General features: G+C 40.4%; 2 protein-coding genes across 3 annotated transcripts in view; both read right to left on the bottom strand.

Moving 5' to 3' along the window:
• Positions 1-602: 602 nt before the first annotated feature.
• LOC118431931 (tctex1 domain-containing protein 1-B-like) lies at positions 603-3553 on the bottom strand. Of its 2 annotated transcripts, none has more exons than XM_035843376.1 (3): positions 3112-3553; positions 2292-2631; positions 603-928 (listed from the first exon to the last, which is right to left on the bottom strand). In XM_035843376.1, the coding sequence occupies exons 2-3, from the start codon at positions 2580-2582 to the stop codon at positions 725-727; spliced, it is 495 nt and encodes a 164-aa protein (XP_035699269.1). In that variant the 5' UTR covers positions 2583-2631; positions 3112-3553; the 3' UTR covers positions 603-724. The 2 variants fall into 2 exon arrangements, with proteins under 2 accessions (XP_035699269.1, XP_035699270.1); XM_035843377.1 differs by lacking the exon at positions 3112-3553 and adding an exon at positions 2829-3069.
• Positions 3554-5875: 2322 nt separating this feature from the next.
• Positions 5876-13602, bottom strand: part of LOC118431933 (RNA exonuclease 1 homolog) — an 18069-nt gene continuing 10342 nt past the window's right edge. The window contains exons 10-17 of the mRNA XM_035843378.1: positions 13068-13205; positions 12000-12113; positions 10759-10832; positions 10370-10474; positions 8821-8936; positions 7954-8092; positions 7537-7657; positions 5876-6817 (exon numbers count right to left, since the gene is read on the bottom strand). Of these exons, the coding sequence (XP_035699271.1) occupies positions 6726-6817; positions 7537-7657; positions 7954-8092; positions 8821-8936; positions 10370-10474; positions 10759-10832; positions 12000-12113; positions 13068-13205 (899 nt within the window). The 3' untranslated portion in view covers positions 5876-6725. The remainder of the gene's footprint in view (positions 6818-7536; positions 7658-7953; positions 8093-8820; positions 8937-10369; positions 10475-10758; positions 10833-11999; positions 12114-13067; positions 13206-13602) is intronic.

The raw sequence follows: 13602 nt of genomic DNA, 5'->3' as shown, positions 1-13602 counted from the left end.
AGTGGACGTGACACAGAACAAAAGAAATTGATATGTTTGTTTGTAACCAGGTACATACAAAGTTTTCATCACACAAAACATACAAGTTCGGCTGCAGCGCCACAGGAAGCAGCGACGATGCCCGTCATCGAAACCGGAAGACATAACCGCACTCCTCTAGAACAACGAATATGTAGATACTGCAATCTAGATAAGTTAGAAGACGAACATCATTTTGTAGTAGAATGTAGTTTGTACAAGAAAGAGAGAGCTGAACTCTACAGACTAATAGAATCCATGTCCCCCCACTTCATACAACTAAGTAATATAGACAAATTTATATTCCTTATGAATCTAGACAAACCTTTACTTATAAAGCATATCTGTTCTTACATTTTCAATATCACAAAGAAACGAGAAGAAGCCGAATGTACGCAGTAGAATACGATCCTTAAGTAGTGTAGATTCATTGTATCATTGTATCATGTTGTATCATTGGTTGTGACCTGTACTAAACCCAGTGGGTATGAATGTACAATAAAGGTCTTCATTCATTCATTCATTCATTCATTCATTCAAACCTTTGTCTCCTCGACTCACACCCATCTACCAGTCAGATAAACTGAGATTCAAGATTTAATATACAGCTTTTTTAGTTATCTCCACATACATGTACGTCCACAGCCACTCCTCCATAGCACAACCGAAAACACACTAGCAACCTTCTCGTCACCGTTTTACATAACTATTCATAGTACATCCCCCAGACTATCCCTACCGCAAACATGTGGTGGTTTCTGAAGGTGAAGTCCGCGTAAGTGTCTATGTCTGGGTTCCAGATACACTGGCTCGAGACTTGTACCTCGGACTTCTTCCCTGTGCCCAGCTGGACAAAACACACCAGCTTGTACCTGGGCACCCGCAAGGCCTTCACTCGCTCCTTTATCACCTGCACAACAGAAACACCGACGCAAATAAAGAACTGGAACAAAAGTGGTAAATGTCGGTTTGATTATATAGATAACATCCGCGCGCACAGCGATTTTCGGCCGCCAAGTTTTCCAAAAAATGAAATAATACGTTTTCAACCATACTATAAATGATACAAAGCAGCTTCAAAATAAGCATATGTAAGGCCAAAGACGATGTAAAAAAAGAATCTATTGTTCAGTATAGTATGTTCTGTGTGTTCAGTCATACGTTCAACATTCCTGACCTGAATTTAGATTTCATAATAAAGGCAACTTTTTTGCATGGTAAAACTTTTTAGAAATCTATTCGCAAGCTCCCATCAGTTATTGGATTCCCAGGGGATGTCATCTATATAATCAAATCAACACGACTTTACTAAATTTAGATACAAATGTTGCAGATTAGGTCATGATCTTGCATTAACCAATTAAAGCGCCCTGTTAGGCTTAGGTCACATTTCCAAACCAGGGTCCGGCCAGGATGGTTTAAGAAACGAAAAATTATAATGTATACCTAGAAACATACACAAATCATGCCCATGAAACTTATTTTGATATTTTGTGTATTTTGATGTATTTTATATCATTCTTTTCGCTCCCGAAAGCTGCTCGGCCGGGCCCCGGTTCGGAAATGTGACCTAAGCTTTACTGGGCAGGGCTACTGCCCCTGTGACATATGGGTGATAATGTCACCCAAATAAAAGCAGAGTGAAGTTTGGGGCCAAGGAGTATTTTCGGTTATTTAACCCAGCTGCACATTGATGGATCAAAGCAAAAACAATTATTTCCGCAAATTTTACCTATTAATAAGCAAAAACGTTAATACCGAAGTCATACGGACTTGTACATACGCCTCATATTTATTGCAGACCATTTTTTTAAACCTTTATTGAAAAATCATAATTGCAGACCATAGTGAGGAACTGAATGGTCCATAAGTTATTGGGTGTTGCAGCGGTGAACACATGTCTACCACATCAAAACAAGGGGGAAACTCTATAATAGGGATTGAATCTAAAAAAGAAAGTTTACTTAACCCACGTTATTTCAACTGTAGGGATACAGAAACTAATCACCCAATCAATCACCATATAGTACTGTAATAACAAACTCGTAAGTGTATTCTGATAGTAATGTAGCCCGGGGCCTGGCTTGTTAATTACAGCTCATCACATCGCCATGCAGACAAAAGACAGTCATTTTATGATGAATGGCCTTTTAATGAAGCAGACAGGCCGTGTTTGTGCCAACTCCACCCACTCTCCGCCCAGCTAGTTGATAGTTATTCTAGACATTGCGTAGAACAATGTTATGAAACATACAACATGTAGTGACTCCCACCTCAGTCAGTTCCTTGGCTAGTTCGTTGCTTTCTTCAGGTTTGTAGCGCTCTTCTTCCAGTCGTGACTCCAACACGTCTTTGATGATCTCCCGAACCTTCCGCACGGGGAATTTGGCATCAGGCTCCGTTCTGTACGTGTTTTCGACGATGACCTGAGTTCGGCGCCCGTCTGCAGTCGGTGCGGCCCCGCGGCCAGATGACTGCGTACTGGAGGCGTGAGTCCGCACGGACGATGCCGACAGCTTCCGGAGAGTTGTTAGAGTGTAGATATCGGGCCGGAGACTGGACATGCTGGGCAGGTTAGGTGGGGGAAATCAGGTGTGATCAACCTGTGAGCACCTGTGGACGAAAGTGTTCTCGGAATTAGTCTCTACCAGACTCCATAGATCGCTGGGACAACCATAGAAATGGAACAGATAGAGGTAAGCCGGCCAGGGGAGTACTAGGGAACAGTTTGCGACCTACGTAGTGAGGAAATGATTGTTCTGGCCGGTTGACTCCCCTATTGCACTGCAAGTAATGAAGTATGATTCTACCTGTCCAATTTCTACAATTAGACCACCGTCCTGCGAAGCCTGGTACAGTGGTAGAGGCTACTCTGGGATATTGGCTTTACAACACCCCTCACACAGAAAAGTGTGGTAGACACAAATTGTGATTACAGCTGTATTGTTTCGTAAGGAGGTGTTAAAAGACATCAAGTCAGCTCCTCCCTTGTCCGGTATACAATGTTGTCTGTGGATGTCAAGCGACGGCCAGTCAGACTTCTCGGTGTTCTATTCAGTGTCAGAAAACAAAAGTGTTTGTATGAAGTCTCACCTGGTGCCAAATGAAGCCCTGAGCCTGCCCTGATCCCTCAGTATTATAGTTTATCCGTCCCGATAGGCTGTCAAAAGGTAATCCCAGCACGTCAGCGGCGTGCGGGGACGAAGAAAGTAAACGTTGATCGGCGATGTTTTCACTGCGGCACGGTGCACCGCCCAGATAATTGTTCGTGTCTCGTATCGTCTGCGTCGCCATGGTGACCCTGGTTAGGTGAACATTCACCCGCCAGAGCCGTGCTGTTATGAGGGATTTAAGCTAATCCGCGCATAGTCCTTAAGTAACTGGTGTTTGGGCGGGGAATATTTCCGAAATTCCCCAGACACAAATGAGATAGAGCCAGGTATCAAAACTCCGGTAAATTGCGGCAAATCCTGTAACACTGGAAGAGTCCATCTGTGTTAAACAGTGGACCGGTCGGACTACTCTGTAAGCAGAGACTCCGGCTGGTTGGTACGTTTTGTCAGTCGCTTCGCTAAACTGGCTGGTGGACATGTTAACGCCGGGAGGACATATTCACATGCGTTTTGTATTTATACACGGTTCTGGTTAACGTTAGTTCACCTTTATCCACGGAGTGACCTTTATCCGTACTATTTAAAAGTGGGGTATTCAGGGATGTCACGTCGACGGACGGGGGTTTCAAACTGCAGTATTTAAGAAAAATTGCAGTTTGAAACCGTCGGCTTGTTATCCCTAGATATCCTATTGTTAAATACGGTGGATATAGGACACCCTGCGGATAAAGGTGAACTATCGTTAACGTCATCTCCTCCAGGAATTTAGTGGAATTTTTCTATCGAACGGAATGTATCACGTTCTTATGTGGAAGCGGAAAGAAATGTCGCCACGAAGGTCACGGTGTACGTTTTTGGTTGTGCCATGGTGGAGTAGATGTTTGTTTGTTTGTTTGTTTGTTTGTGGTGTAGACGTGTATGTATGTTATCGGCAGAACTCGAGAAGCTGTGGATGGATCTTCATGATTGTATATTACACAAATCTATGTGCTTGGAATGATATTGCATTGTCATTGGAAACTTGGTTCGTGAAATCAGGTTAAAATATCCTGTAAAAATTAAACATAATTGTAAAGGTTTAGAAGCTATTTATTGATAAATATCAATATCTACAATAACGATGTATATGTCATGGCGATATATTTCATAATTTCAGAAAGTTAATTCTTGGCAATTATTACTAGTTATAGCAAAGGACCATGAGTTATGACACCGTGTAACAGGTGGGACATTAACGCTATTATTTTATCTATCGAAACTGGCACATACATGTATAAGAGATACAAATTCCTGTATGACACTAGTGCATGTAAACACAGTTCTCCGTTTTTTCTACAAATGCAGTTGATATTTTTCATTTGTGCTTTTGGTATATTAGAAGCCTAGCCCAAATTCACAATATTTTGCGACATTATATTTATAGCATAGGCAAGTCAAATCGTTTTTAAAATGTACTCTACTCTGCAGATACGCATCTCTCCTTCTGATTGTTCAATGTCCTGTGTACCTCTCCTTCTAATTGGCTAATGTCCTGTGTACCTCTCCATCTGATTGCTCAATGCCATGTGTACTTCTCCTTCTTATTGGCTGATATCCTCCATCTGATCATGATTAGCTAATGTCCTGTTTGTCTTATTCTGATTGGCTAATTTCCTGTGTACCTCTCCTTCTGATTGTATAATGTCCTGTGTACCTCTCCATCTGATTGCTCAATGCCCTGTGTATCTCACGTTCTGATTGGCTAATGTCCTGTGTATCTCTCCTTCTTATTGGCTGATGTCCTGTGTACCTATCCTTCTGATTGGCTAATGCCCTGTGTATCTCTCCATCTGATTGGCCCACTGTCCTGTGTATCTCTCCTTCTGATTAGCTAGCCTTACGTCGTGTATCTCTCCTTCTGATTGTTCAATGTCCTGTGTACCTCTCCATCTGATTGGCTAATATCCTGTTCGTCTCTTATTCTGATAGTGGTCAACGCTATTGTTCGCCAATTATACATTTATGATATAGATAATTTTGAAATTCGAAAAGCAATAACTCAGTTATTATAAAGAATCAGTAGCCATACATAGAACATTGACACAGGCAGATACTACAATGTAGCCCCTGACCAAAGGTTCTGTCCATTCTGCCCACTTTATAATGGAATGAATGATGCTAATTTGTGTAATGAGCTAGTCACATTTCTCGAATGAAGTACAAACGATTAAAGAGACTTGATGCTACAGATTTGTGTATATCTGTAAATGTCACAACTCCCATAATGCAAAGATAGTCAAATATAGCAAAGACTGCTTTGCTATCATAGAAAGAATACTGAAACTCATGATTAGCCCAACTCAATTGTAACACTATATCAAAGACTTGTATTAGCCCTTATCGTTATGTTAATTAGGATGTTAAGTTTTATTCTATGCATCTATTTTGTACTGTGTGAATTAGTTGTTGCCATACATCGTATCATGTACAATTGTCGTGCAATAAAGTTCTTCTTGTTACAATGTAGGACCATGCATACATGTTCATGCATATTCTGGCAATTATGTTCGTGGACAGGCAACCGTTTTTCTGTGTACAGGGCCTTGGAAACTTCCAAATAGTGGCACATGTATAATATATAAGTTGAGGGCAATGTACTGTCACTGTCAACACCAAGTACAGAACAGTAAGATTGGAGGGGGGGGGATTCACCTCGGCACTTTTGTCCACACTGTTCAAACTAAAACATCTGAGAAACAAAGATCTCCAGACTGTACACCAGTGAGGATGAGTTTATTTGGTATAACTAACTCCCAGACTAACAGATTCTAGAATGTTATATTAGTAAGAAAAGGTATCTCTGCATCACATTCAAGTAACCATAAAATGTGTGAATTGATTTCATTTTTCAAATTTTTATTATCAATTGCTTATACAGGAAAAGGAGCGGTATTACTGAAGGAAAGTCTTATTGGTGCAATAAAAATCCTTTCAGTAGAATTAATGGAACATTTCCATACTGTACTGTTCTGTTAGTAGGTTCTGTACTCTGTGAGCCAGATTGACTGTAAAAGTACATGTAATACTATGTTAGCTGTGTGCAGAACAATGTCATCAAACAACTCAAACCAGAAAGAATGTACCATAGACAAGACTTTCAACAAAATCTGAGTCGGCTGTGTGTGTGTGTGTCTGGAGAGAGGGGGGATGGGGGTACATGTAGTAATGGGGTGAGAGTTTGAGAGTTGCTGGCTGTGGAAGATCTACTTATCCATCATGGGATACTTATCCAGCCTGGCAGAAATTTCATAGTATAGAGTGTAATGTTTGCAAAATTGACGAGCAGCTGTATTCTAGTTGTTCTTAAAAAGGTCTGTATTTTCTTTTTCTTGCAAATATTTTGATTCAATCATGTGACTGCAGCAACAGAGCGTAGAAGGCTGCACACATCCCAGCACATTCCACCACACACAGGTGATCTGGCACCTGCCAACCACTGCTGCAGTCACATGACTTCAGCTTCACATTCCAGAAATAGCAACAGACAGGTCCATTCTGTGTCAGCCAGAAGTGTGGGTAAGTCTGAGTTATTTGAAGTGTTGGTTGGATAAAGGTTTACAGCTTGCTGCTCCTGATGTCCTCCTTGATGCGCCATTTCATCAGGTCCACACAGGCCACGGCATCTTCCTTACTGTCATGGCCACCAACTGTGGGAACACAACAGGGAACAACGGGTCTCACCTGGAAACAACACATTCTCATATGCCAAGCTCAACCCATAGCAAAGAAACTCCTTTAGATTTGCCCCTGCTTAATCACCCTGCTTGTTAACATTGCACCTGAGGTGCTTATCAATATTAATGAGCTTGCCTTATTTAGCACAAACCAATCAGTCTGCAGTCCGAAGATTTCAAATAGTCAATATGGCATGCAGACTGATGAACAAGATGATGGTTTCTGTTCGTAACTATGTTTGCAAGTATTCTGTTATGCAGTGATCTACACTCAGATCCTATGGATCTCAAATTTTGTACCTGATAAACAAGTTTGGACAAAGTATTAAATGTCAAACCGCCTTTAGTTTGTGGAACATTGTGGTATGTTTATTGACGACTGAGCTTCCCTTACTTAGTACAAGCTTTTCTTATGGACAACACAAAGCTTCTCTGCCTGACTGACAGCTGGATAGTGGCAATGCCCAAATAGCTGAGTGGAGTTGTAGGATGCAAGTTTGAATCTGCGTCTAGAAGAATGTGCTAATTTTGCATTTTAAAACATTTCATCTGCCATTTCTATTTACACAATTTTCATAATTGGTATCTACATTTGTATGATACAACGATGTAAATTAGTTCTTGAAATTCAGTAACCCAAACATATAAAACATGACAAACATAGCATCACACAGAAGTTCCTGTGGACCTACCATCATTCTGTATGATTTTCTGCAGAAATTCATTCATAAGAGTCCGAAGAGCTCTCTTGAAGGGCGGGCCCATCTTATGGGGGAAAACCACAGAGGTGTCCACTACTTTACTGTGAATGATCTGGGCAGAGGAAAAATCATGATACATATTTCACATCTGAAATAGAGGTCATCTCAATGAGAGCAATGTTTAACATTGGAAGCAAACAATACATACAGTGACTGTAATGTTTATGGAAATTCACTCTGCATGCAATTCTCGCTACTAAGAAAAAATTAGACAGTCAAACTTTGTCTGGGTTTTGTATATGCTGGGTAGGTAGTCATTTTCATTTTGATCCAGTTTTTTTACTCATATAATTAGCCCCCCCCCCATATGATACACTAACATCATGAGAGGACAAACTGAAATCCTACCTTGAGTGATAAAAGGTCACTCTCTAGACTGTGTCCCAGAAGTATAGTATCAGCACTGAACATACTCAACAACACTGCCTGGACATCCCTTATGCTGGTCTCTATACCATCCATGTCCTCTTCCTTTATAGGACTGAACCTACAGGGGACATACGCAAAGGTTAGGTACAGGATAAATGTACCTACATGGGAGACCAGCAAAGGTTAGGTACAGGATAAATGAACATACAGGGGAGACCAGCAAAGGTTAGGTACAGGATAAATGAACATACAGGGGAGACCAGCAAAGGTTAGGTACAGGATAAGTGAACATACAGGGGAGACAGCAAAGGGTAGGTACAGGATAGATGAACATACAGGGGAGACCAGCAAAGGTTAGGTACAGGATAAATGAACATACAGGGGAGACCAGCAAAGGTTAGGTACAGGATAAATGAACATACAGGGGAGACCAGCAAAGGTTAGGTACAGGATAAATGAACATGCAGGGGAGACCAGCAAAGGTTAGGTACAGGATAAATGAACATACAGGGGAGACCAGCAAAGGTTAGGTACAGGATAAATGAACATACAGGGGAGACCAGCAAAGGTTAGGTACAGGATAAATGAACATACAGGGGAGACCAGCAAAGGTTAGGTACAGGATAAATGAACATGCAGGGGAGACAGCAAAGGTTAGGTACAGGATAAATGAACATACAGGGGAGACCAGCAAAGGGTAGGTACAGGATAAATGAACATACAGGGGAGACAGCAAAGGATAGGTACAGGATAAATGTACATACAGAGGAGAAACAATGTGTTTTGGTGTCATAAGCACCTTAATCAATATCAGCATCTTTTGCTATGATCTAACATGTGACTTACCTGGTGTTGTAGTCAATAACTTTGTTTTCAGGCTTGACCAGGGTCTCATATACAAGTTTGTTTGACCAGTTGACCACAGAGACTCTGGTGAGCTCCATCCCTCCGTATGTGTAACACTGACATGGATGGAAGTACAAATACAGCAGCTTTGTAAGACAGTATCTTTTTCTGGACAGATATGTGGCTTGATATGTACCAACAATTACATTATATTAAAGGCACCCAGAGCAATTTTTTTCGTTTCTTCAAATTCAATTTTCAAGTCTTTTTACACACAGTAAGGTTAAATAACAATCATGAACAGAATCCAAAATAATAAGGGAAAATCCATTTTAATCCTTTTTTTTGGCTTCAAAACACAAAAATTAAGCTTTTCTTTTCATTAAAATGCAGCCTTCATGACTTGGTTTTTGCATTTTTAAGAAACTTTCTTCAAATAATAACAAAAAGATGAGGATATATGCTCAAACAAATCAAGACTAATCCAGCCTAACCGAGGATATATAATGAAATAGAGCCTAACCGAGGATATATAATGAAATAGAGTATTGTCCAGCAACTTGGAGGATATACATGTATACTCCGCATGAAGGACGATATATACTCTGATAGAGTATAAATACTCTATATTTATACTCTGCCTGATAGAGTATTTATACTCTAACTGATAAAGGATATGTCTTTGCATATCGACCTTCATTGAGCAAAGATAAGACGTTGTTGGGTGATGAGATCTTATTGAAAATCTGAGCGCTGCCCGCGCCACTGGGGCAGCCATTATTTCAAAATTTTGGAACCCTCACAAACATGACCAATGAGTCCCAAACACTTCCGGAGATATCGTCACTTGTTCGAATCAGGTTTCGACTTACGAACACACGAATCAGATTCAAATCTCTCAGTGACCTCACGCGTTCGAAAATCCCCCAAAATCACCGACGGGAAACCGTTACTAAGTGGCTCGATCCTGTGCTGACTTATTTTGAAGGATCCAATAAATCAAAGGGGTCGTTTGTGGCTTGTATGTGCGTCCTTTAAAACGCTGAAAGTACGAAATAATGATACAAATGTGCTAGTATGTTGAAGTAAATGTCAATATCGTATTGATTGTCTCATCCAGAATATTTTTGATTTTAATGCTCTAAAAACTGCTCTGGGCGCCTTTAAATGTGTCATCACATGAATTGGTCATTCCAAACTGATGAAAAGACATATCATCAAAAATATCCTATTAGATTATCTGTTATCCATTGCTACATGTTACAAGGTTGTTACAATTTTCCATGCAGCACTGTCTGCCTGCAAAATAGCTTTTCATGACAGAAATCACCAAACAAGTCTATTGGGCAGTGGCAAAGTTGCACTTTCAATTGGAGTGAAAACTACAAGTAATCATAAAGTTATAAAAGTAGCAAATACAATGTTGGTACTGACATTTTTTTCTACCTACATGTACATGTAAATGCAGCTGATAACCAATATATAATATATCATAACATAAAATCCTTCCACTGTCTATTTGTTATGACTATGATTTCTTATGACATACCATTTCACAGTCCAATGCAAACACCCCCGGGTCTTCTGTAGGTGACTTCTGTAAGGTGGTGACATATCCGTCCAGATCCTCCTTCCTAGAGTCCCATACATGCAGCTGAACAATCGGCAAAAAAGACAATATAAAAAACTACTTCATTTTACTACTGATGCAGCATCACATCATTCTGTTATCAGCAGGTTATTAGAGTCCATACAAAACACACAGCATACATGATGTATAATGGTGGTCTACATGACATAAAAAGTATAACATAAAATAGACAGAAACCAAAAAAATGATGGGTTGTTCCTTTGCTAAATTGGTATTGAAATTGGCACTGACATTGTGGAATGATGTTATTTTCCTGAAGTCAGTGTGGGGTGTAGAAATCAACCTACCTCTCCTGTACAGCAGCCATCAGCCTGGGCGTCGCCCTGACAGCAGGTGTATCTGGACTCAAAACCTCCTGCCACTGGGACACAAACACACAACAACACGTCATTCTACTACCAACAATGGCAATCATTACCACAAACTTCAATATTGGGAAAGTGCTTATGCCACAAAAATTCAACATTTCCTGACTACCATCAGCCATAAGAGAATTACTAGATGAACAGTCTGTTGTACAAAATATACACGGTGACCCTTCTGTTGTTATTGAACATTGAATATTACAAGTAGTACATGTACTGTACTTCTTGTTCTTGATTCCCGATGCCAGAAAATTAAGTTAATTTCCACCTGTGATAGTGAACCAGGCGCTGCAAATCGCAAGAAATCTATTTTGAGACGTAGAAAAGCAAACACTAGGAAAACTTTTGTAATACTATGTACTTTGCACTGTTTGCTTCTCAGGAAGATAGGAAAAGGGCGGCCTGATGTGCCTCAAGGTACGGGAAGAACTAAAGTAATAAAGACCTGTTGTTTTGTGTCATTGGTGACAGAAGCACTTAAATCACAAGAAATTGAGAAAGTGAACTCACATAAATTACTGCTGCCCCCTAGCAGGAAGCAGCAGTACTGTAGGACACTTCCTATAGAACATACTACAATGACTAACACATGACTTTCAGTTCAGAAGTGGATTCAGAACACCTTTCAGTCACTTGGAAAACACTTTGTTATATTACAATGCCTTTTCCCTGTTGACCAAAAAATGGAACATAATGATTATCATCAGCATAGGGCTCCCTTGGAAATCAGTTACCACGTTAACTGAAGGGACTACCCTAAAGATCAATAAATAAATCATCATCATCGGTCGACGTAATGATTCCAGGACTCGAAATACTTTTTTCGGCATACCTGCACTGGTGCAGGTAACATTAAAAATTATCTGACAAATTTTACCTGCACCACTCTGAATTTAGGAAGTATGGATCATACTAAAATTGTTTAGTAATCATTGCTATTTTTCCTTTTACACTTTATATTTGGTAACAGTCAATGCAGCTAAGAACAATCCACATGCACCGGCATCATAGCAGGCTAGGTGCAGGTAGACACCAGAAATACCTGCACAGCTCCAATTTTACCTGCACTAACCTGCATATGCAGGTCGTATTTCGAGCCCTGGATTCTAAAGGTACATGTACACATTAATTTGAATGAGGCATAAGAGGTAGAAGTGCCAAACCTCTCCGTTTCCACAGCTTGCCATGGTGATAAACACATTCATCCCTCTTCAGGTAACGGTTGTTGTTCAACACTGTGAACTGTTTCCCACAGCGAGCACAAGACTTCATGGTAGCTGAGGTGAGAAACCAAGGGGAATAAATCTTTTATTGTCATTGAATTTGAAACTGAGTTTTGAGAAGGACACAGTCCAGGGTTGTAGCCACCCTTCCAAAGCTCAGTCATACAGATGAAGCAGAGGAGAAATGCAGGAGAAACACACCAGGCAAAAAGAGAGCTATTTCCTGTGTGTATCCTGCCTTTTTTACCCAGTCAGAGAGCTTCTAATGTTTGTTTAAGAGGACATACAACGGACAACTTTCCTTTTCGCCAATTAGAGACAGTGAATCTTATGTGTGCCTCTTGTGATTCTTGGTAATCAATCACAATGAGGCACTCCTGGGCCACAAGGGGCATCCTGTATCTAGCTGACAGCAGGCTGGCAGGGCCTTGTGTTTCTGTGGGTGGAGTAGTTGGTCACGGAAATTAGCTATGATTCCATTGGCTTTCCCTTCTGTTTCCCTCAGCCATGCATAGGAATCACATTGGAAAAGTGTTCCTGTATGCATCAACTGTATGACTGAGCTTCGCGAGGGCAGCACCCGTCTTTCCATCCTTTGACAGAATTTCCTAGCTGAGGACAGAAAAATTTTTTTGCCAATTCCACCCTCTGTGATGGACAAAAATTGATATGTTACGATATAATAAAACTGTCTCCCTTGTGTAATTTTTCACCAATGAAAACAGATGCTGTTGAAGAGCTTAGTTTACCAGGAAAATTTACACCTCAAAATGAAGGAAAAAGCGCTTCAGAGGGTGTAGATTTCAAAATTTTCTGGGGAAGCCCCCAGGCGCTCAATAGGATTCAAAATAGAGGGGACAGAAAATGATTTCAGGCTGGCCACAACACAGTCCATTATTATTTCTGAGCCTGGCTGTGGACCAGGGGTAAAACAGGCTGATGCAATTCCACATGATAATAAGAGGACAGGAAAATGATAGTGACAATGACAGTAAAATGACATCTTACGGTCGGAAAACTTCTTGGTTTGCTCCTTGAAGAGGAGAGCTGAACCAGGCTTGTCCATGCTGGGTCGAGGGAAACCATTTTCTTTCATCTGTTCTTCAGTAAGTACGTACTGCAGTAGATGTCTGTATACTTCTGCACCTACATGTATACATGTAGTAGTCACATATTCAACAATACCACTGTGTGACTCTATTTTATGAACAGAGGCCATTTTTACACATAAAGCCATGTTGATTCCATTATATGAATGACGACCACATGTACATTCTGTTTTTGACCATTACCACAAGAAGCTGTAAAATGAGTACATGGATGCTGTAATTTGAAAACAAAATATCGAAAAATGGATACTAGTGGCATAGAAAGCCAAAGCTGTTTTCAAAGTCAAAGAAAAAAAAGGGAAAGAAAATGAAGAGTCTATTGTTCTGTATAGACTGACAATGTGTGTTTAGTCATTTATTTAACCACCTATTCCTCACCACTTAGACTTCAACCTTTGTTGTTGGTTGCAATTGACCCAAAGCTGATGCCATGT

Source organism: Branchiostoma floridae, chromosome 15 (genome assembly GCF_000003815.2).
Source record: "Branchiostoma floridae strain S238N-H82 chromosome 15, Bfl_VNyyK, whole genome shotgun sequence".
Classification (NCBI taxonomy): domain Eukaryota; kingdom Metazoa; phylum Chordata; class Leptocardii; order Amphioxiformes; family Branchiostomatidae; genus Branchiostoma; species Branchiostoma floridae.
Note: the sequence above shows the minus strand (reverse complement) of the source record. Positions and strands in the feature narration are given on the sequence as shown.

Bases quoted from the DNA above. Each gene is read 5' to 3' on its own strand.
- LOC118431931 (XM_035843376.1), bottom strand. From the start codon at position 2,582: ATGTCCAGTCTCCGGCCCGATATCTACACTCTAACAACTCTCCGGAAG. The intron at 929-2,291 runs GTGGGAGTCACT...TCTGTTGTGCAG, and splicing joins TAGCCAAGGAACTGACTGAG to GTGATAAAGGAGCGAGTGAA.